A 6,530-nucleotide genomic window follows, 5' to 3' on the forward strand; every position below is an offset into this window, starting at 1 on the left:
CTGGTTTCAGCATTGATGCTTATGCCTGTGGGCTCTGGTGCTGACTCTTCTGGCTGGGGTTCGTTTGTGACGGGGGTGGGGGGCCGCGGGGGAGGTGGGGCTGGGCGGAAGTGTGCTGGAACTCATCGAGGACTGATGGTTTTGCCTTTAGGGGAGGACGATGAAGATGCTCCGATGATAACTGGATTTTCCGACGACGTCCCCATGGTGATAGCATGAAGAAGCTTTCCTCACTAGAAACCAAATGGTGTAAATATTTTATTTGATAAAGATAGTTGATGGTTTATTTTAAAAGATGCACTTTGAGTTGCAATATGTTATTTTTATATGGGCCAAAAAGAAAACAAAACAAAAAAAAAAAAAGTAAAGAAAAGAATGAATAAACTTTGTTGGAATCAACTGTGAACTTTAAACCAGGTTGATTTTAGTAACCAAACTGCTTTGATTTGGTATTAGTGTCGTCTTCCAGGGCTGTGCTTACTGGGCATGCTTTTAAGTCTGTGAGATAATTTTGGTTCAATAAATTGGCCATTCTTTTTATTTTTCTAAGGCACAGAAATGTGTTTAATAAAAACATCGAGAGAGTGATGGGCAGAACCCCTTCTCCTTGAAAGTATGCTCAAGTCTAAAGCTTTGTTTGCATTTAGTTGCTGTGAAAGTGTTTGGGTGAGTGATGGGGGCAAGGTTCTTCTATGTTATTTTGTTAATTTATTGGGACTCTGTATGGGGCAAGGCTTTAGTGGTCATCTGACACCACACGTGTTACGAGCCGCTCGCCTGCAGGGTCGGGGGGCGAGGAACAGAAGCTGTTTTGTCACCAGTGCGGATATGATCTCTTTTTATTCACCCGTGTGTCACCCAGTGGTATTTGGCAGGAGAGCATAGTGAGTCATTGCTCCATTTCAATTAAACAAGAGTTGCAGCCTGAGAAGCCCTGCAAGCAACAGCTTCCTCTCTTCCATGAATCGATGGACACTTGCTGGACACGCCTCTGTACAAGATGCAGCTTTCCAAGCTGCAACATGATAACACTGCTGTATTATACACTGGTGTCATTGTCGTTGCAAAAATTTGCTCTGGTTGTGGGAGAGAGTTCTAGATCTGTGCCATGATAGCTACACTGGCAGATATGGTACCTAGTTTTTCCTTTTCTGATTGTTTGATTTTTTGTTGTTGTTGTTCTTACTTACCACTGAAGAATCTCGAATGTAAAGTTTTGTATTTGTGTTGAGGTGGCCGCTTACTGTCCTTAAAAATCCATACTGATATATGCAGTCATTTTGAATTGGGTCAGTGCCTTCCTTCTTTCCTCCTTTCTTCTCTTCTTCCACCTCCCTTGCCTGGACCCCGTCCCCTGACCCCCGCCCAATTTAAAGAGAAAGCGCTGTTAACTCTTAACAGAGATGCAGGAGATGCCCGAGTTTGAGACCCTTCAGCCCAGCCCACAGCGGACACTAGAGTTCATGTTCTCTGTCAAATCGGCTGGGCTGTTTCCCTCTGCCTTTCAGTGCCTCCCCTGCATTCAAGCTGTGGCCACTTGGTAGGTATGTGGAATCCGCTGGAGACTGATGCCCACGCTTTAGAGCTAGTGTTGGAAGCACCGGTGCCTAGCATTGGTGTGACACCTACTGTATGCACCCCAGCCAAGAAGCAGTGAGCTCGGGGTGGGGGGGGTCATGCTTCTGCGTGTGCATCCTTTATCCACAAGCTTTGTCACAACCCCATCTCCTCTTAGATGTACTGCATCCCCCTCACAAAGTATTTGCTTTCTTTTCACCAAAAGTATCATTCTTAGGTGATAATATAGTTTTGTTCTGCCTAGGTAGTGTTTGGGAAACAAAGAGCTGATTAAATTTTTTTTTAAGTTTAAAAATTTTATTTGTGTATATATGTATATTTTGATGGCGGAGTGTTTTCAGTTGTACGCGTTCAGGATGTCGTGTGGGTGAGGCTCCGTATCATTTCAACAAGAGGTTGTAAAAATAATGAGCCTTCCTTCCAGCATGTTTTTTCTTCTTTCCTCTCTCTCTCCTGTGTTATCTTTTTAAAGACTGGAGTTTCGTTGGCTTTATCTTGTCTTACTTCGGAGTTTCCTGCAAAACTTCAAGCCCCACCACGTCCCCTTTAATAAGCACTTTAAGTAACTGAAAGGTTAACGATCTGGTGGGAGGCAAGTCATTTAATCGAACCACTAGAAAGTGTTTTTTCTTCCTTTCTTTTTTCTGCCAACTTTTTGGTGGCATTTGTGAAAGCTGATATAAAAGGCTCTGAGACTTTATATTCATTTTTCCCACAGGCAAGCCTTTGTACAGAGCATATGTCTCCGGTTGGCAACTTGAGATATTTCTGAGCATCCAGTTCTCACTCCCAGTGCCTCCCAATGCTTAGTGCACCGTACTGTACAGACTGGCCATCACCCCTCTCCTTGGAAAATGCCACTGGGCTGTTTGAGGAAAAGCAGCCTTTTAGGGCTAGAGTATTTTATATAAACAGAAGAGCTAAATTCCTGAATAGATGCAGCTATGTGTAAATTGTATATTTTTATGAACTCTTGAGGCATGCACTCCACTCCCCTCTGCGCAGCGCTGTGAGGTTTGGATGTATATGTATACGCCGTCTGCAAGAGTCCAGAGGTTGGAGTGACCATAGAAAATGAGAAGAAAAACTACATGGAACCTTTGCAGGGGACCAGATCATTGTCTTCACTGTGACCAATTGGAGCCCCTGGTTGTTTTAGGAAGAAGGAAGGGGCTTTTGTACCTCACTGGAGGTGCTACCTCCAAAGTTCACACTGTACAGGGAAAAGGTTTTATTTCCTCCCAGGATGCACTAGAACGTCAGAAGCCCACGTTTGTGCGCCCGTGACGGACCACGAGTGGGCGGCGACAGTTTGGTGGGCAGGGGGATTGTGTACAGATTTTCTCTGGAAGCGGGTTTGCCCCTTTATGTATTGAATGCCCTTCAAGCCTTATGAGATGTGGGTCCACGTGGGTAAAGTAACAGAGTAGAGTTCTGCAGAGGAGTCCGGGGGGAGGCCACACCTACGCAGACCCTTTTCCAGACAGGTGGGGAGTGTCGGTGACTGCTGGCTGCCCTGGCAGGCTGGGTGGATCGTTACAAAGCTGGGTAACTGGTTGGCACTTGTGACTTTGGGAAGAGGGGTTTCTCAGGTTCCATCCCTGGTCGTGTCACTGGGGGTGTTTGGATGGGACAGGTGTGAGACACAAGCTGTGTGTTCTCTCTGCCCATCGTGTGTAATGCACTAGATTAAGCTCTACTTCAGCAATTTAAGGAACGTACCCCTTCCCAAACCCATGGACATTTGGTGGGGGGCAGGCACTGAAGACTCCTGCCTTCAGAGAGCCACCCACCGGTCGCTCTCCATCTAGTGAGATCCTCCTGTCCGGTTTGGTTGGTCACTTTCCCACTAAGGACATCGTGGTGAATCCCTGAGATGTTTGTCTTCCTTCGGCAGAGAGTCGGGAGGTCCCTCAGAGAAGGGATTCAGGGGTATCAGCAAACGGAACACCCATCTCCATATTGATTTTAGGAACTGACTCTAAAACTCTGTGCGGGATCTTCACTTGTGTTGGGGCTGTATCGACATTCCTATTAGATTATTTTTCTTAAAGGAAGTGTGTGCTGCCTTTCAGGTACAATTTTTGTGTAATAAAAGCCAGTGCATTAAGTTTATATAGACTACTTTCTATGCAAGACTGAGAGATGGAAATGGAACAGATGGCAAGAGGTTACGTGTACTGTTGGCTACACGGACAATAAGCATGTTTTCAGAAGGGGTACCACCAGCGAACATGGGTCAAGGGAGAACAGGATGTAGATATGTTTCTGCCCACTCATTTTGAGCAGCCATATTATGAATTAAATCATCAGAGCCAAGTAACCCAAGAGTGGTATTAGTCTCATGTGTAATAGCTCAAATGGGTCAAGTCTGAAGGCTGAAGAGGAACATTATTCTCAGAGATTCCATGTCATTTCTCATTGAAAGACTCTTGTTATGAATTATTAGAAACTTTAGGCAAAATCAAAGGCATTTGCAGCAAAATAAAGGCCTACTCTGCTCTTATTTAAAGTGAAACACTGTATCCTTGTTTCTCTCCAAAGTGAAATTAGATGCTTATGATTTCAGCTGCCTTGATAAGTTTCCAAATCACTTGATTGATGCTGAAGATTTTACTGTTATTGTCGCACAGTTTTAAGATCACTTTTGTCTCAATGTCAACTTTTTTCACTGAATAAAAACCTAACTGGGTCAAGAAAACACCTATTTGAAAATCCACTCTTTCCGCGTGTCTCGAGTTGTTCTTTTGGGTGCAGTCAAGGTGGTTAATACGGTCTCCGAACACCATTTGATTTGTCTGTCTTAAAAGGATGTTTATTTCCTCGATGAGAGAACACTAAGACCTGGAGTAATTTTGTTATTAACAAGCCGGTCTCCGATGGTGGCTCCTTGAAGAACACGATGTCGTTGTGTTGGCTGAGGGGTGGGGAGGTGTGGCGGCTGTTTTGAAGTAAATAAAATTATTCTGCGGGGGCAACGACTAGTGGCTCCCTTAAAGCTGTAACTACGTTTGCTGAGAGACAATTTGCTAAGAAGGCAATTTTCAAGTTCTAAGCGAAGAAGGCACAGCAGTGTGACGAGCTGGGTGTCCGTGAGCACTTTCGGGAGGTTTCCACGGGCAATGAGGTCTCTGAAGGATGCTGCCTTTTCTTGTGATCTGTGAATGGAAGGTAGTCGGACCTATAAGTCAGAATTGGAGAGTTTGGAATGGGATTGGGGAGGGAGGAGGGTGGTGAGGCAGGAGGTTTTGGCATAACATCTTCCAGTATGCTGCTTTTGTTTAAATATTAAGCCAAAATAAATCTCTGAAGCATTATCATCCCGTCCCCTAGGTGAGGATACCTGCCTCCTGGGCAGGGATGAGTGTTCCTGGTCATGACCGAGCCCTTATGTTTCCAGCTTAGATAACTGGTTTTGTAAACACATGACAGTTATCTCTCGAGGGCACGCGCACCTTAATGAAGCTTGTGAGACTGATATGCAACTAAATAATGCCCGTTTGTTAACTCAGCACGGGAAATGGTCCTCTCAGCAGGTGGGCGTGGCCAGTGTGTTCTCCCCACCTGGGGAGCCCTAACCAGGAAGCCAGCTACAATGGGCAGGTTGCTGGGTGAGCTGGGACGCAGAGCAAAGCAAGTGGGAGAGGTCTGGGCGTAAACAGTGGCTGCCCAGTAAAGAATGGACAATGCGTGATTGATATTCCAGTCCAGGAACAATCTGCTCCATGTGAACTTGGTATTTGAAACCTTCAGGTTACAACTTCCTGTATCCATTTCTAGTTAAGAAAGATCTTGACAACACTACCTGAATCCTCAAAGTCCCTTTGCTAAAGTTTCCTCTGGATGGAGCCTGATTACTGCCCGGATCTGCCGCTCTGACTCATCTTCTCCTGCGTTTGGTGGTTGAATACACTTCTCCCCTAAGACACTCTATAGCTGATGTTAATAATGCTTTCATACTAGGTTATAATAAAATCTTCCTGGCTCGAAAGCCATTGTTTCTGTAAGATTATTCTGCCTATTATGTGTTGATTTAAAGTGTAACTCTAAGAGGACACTGTTTTTGAGTCCTTGGTGACATAATGTAGCCCCCCAAATTCTGCCTACATGTGTCAGCTATGAGTATCTGGTTCTCTGGCCCACAGCAAATTAAAAACAGAAAGAGACAACAATAAAAGAAAAACTAAAAATACCCCTACCCTGTGATCCAGCAGTCTCACTACTGGGCATATATTCAGAAGTGACTCTAATTTGAAAAGATACATGCACCCCAATGTTCACAGCAGCCTATTTACAATAGCCAAGACATGGAAGCAACCTAAATGCACATCGACAGATGACTGGATAAAGAGGTTGTGGTATATTAATACAATGGAATACTACTCAGTCATAAAAAAGAATGAAATAATGCCATTTGCAGCAACATAGATGGACCTGGAGATCATCATTCTAAGTGAAATAAGCCAGAAGGAGAAAGAAAAATACCATATGATATCACTTATATGTGGAATCTAAAAAAAAAAAAAAGACAGAAATGAACTTATTTACAAAACAAACAGACTCACAGACATCGAAAACAAATTTATGGTTACCAAGGAGGAAAGGGGTAGGAAAGGATAAATTGGGAGTTCGAGATTTGCAGATACTAACTGTATATAAAATAGATAAACAAGTTTCCACTATATAGCACAGAGAACTATATTCAATATCTTGCAGTAACCTATAAAGAAAAAGGATGAAAAGGAATATATGTGTGTGTGTATTTGACTGAAACATGCTGTACACCAGAAATTGACACAGCATTGTAAAGTGACTAGACTTCAATAAAAAAAAAGAGAGAGAGAAAGAAAGTGATTGTACAAATTTACACCCTTGAAAAGAAAAGCTATCGGAAAATGAAGACTATCAGAAAACCTCTATTAGAGACAAAGGAATTCAAACAGTTTGTTGTG

The 6,530-nt window shown here is 43.6% G+C and overlaps 1 protein-coding gene across 4 annotated transcripts in view; it reads left to right on the forward strand.

The window, feature by feature from the left end:
* The window catches only part of SORL1 (sortilin related receptor 1), a 147,168-nt gene extending 142,871 nt beyond the window's left edge, over positions 1-4,297 (forward strand). For all 4 annotated transcript variants that reach the window (XM_064482157.1, XM_064482158.1, XM_064482159.1 and 1 more), the window contains one exon: positions 152-4,297. Coding sequence is in view for 2 of the 4 variants with exons in the window: in XM_064482159.1 (XP_064338229.1) it covers positions 152-219 (68 nt within the window). In the remaining 2 variants the exon portion in view is untranslated. The remainder of the gene's footprint in view (positions 1-151) is intronic.
* The last annotated feature ends 2,233 nt before the right edge of the window (positions 4,298-6,530 follow it).

This window comes from Camelus dromedarius, chromosome 34 (assembly GCF_036321535.1).
Source record: "Camelus dromedarius isolate mCamDro1 chromosome 34, mCamDro1.pat, whole genome shotgun sequence".
NCBI lineage: Eukaryota > Metazoa > Chordata > Mammalia > Artiodactyla > Camelidae > Camelus > Camelus dromedarius.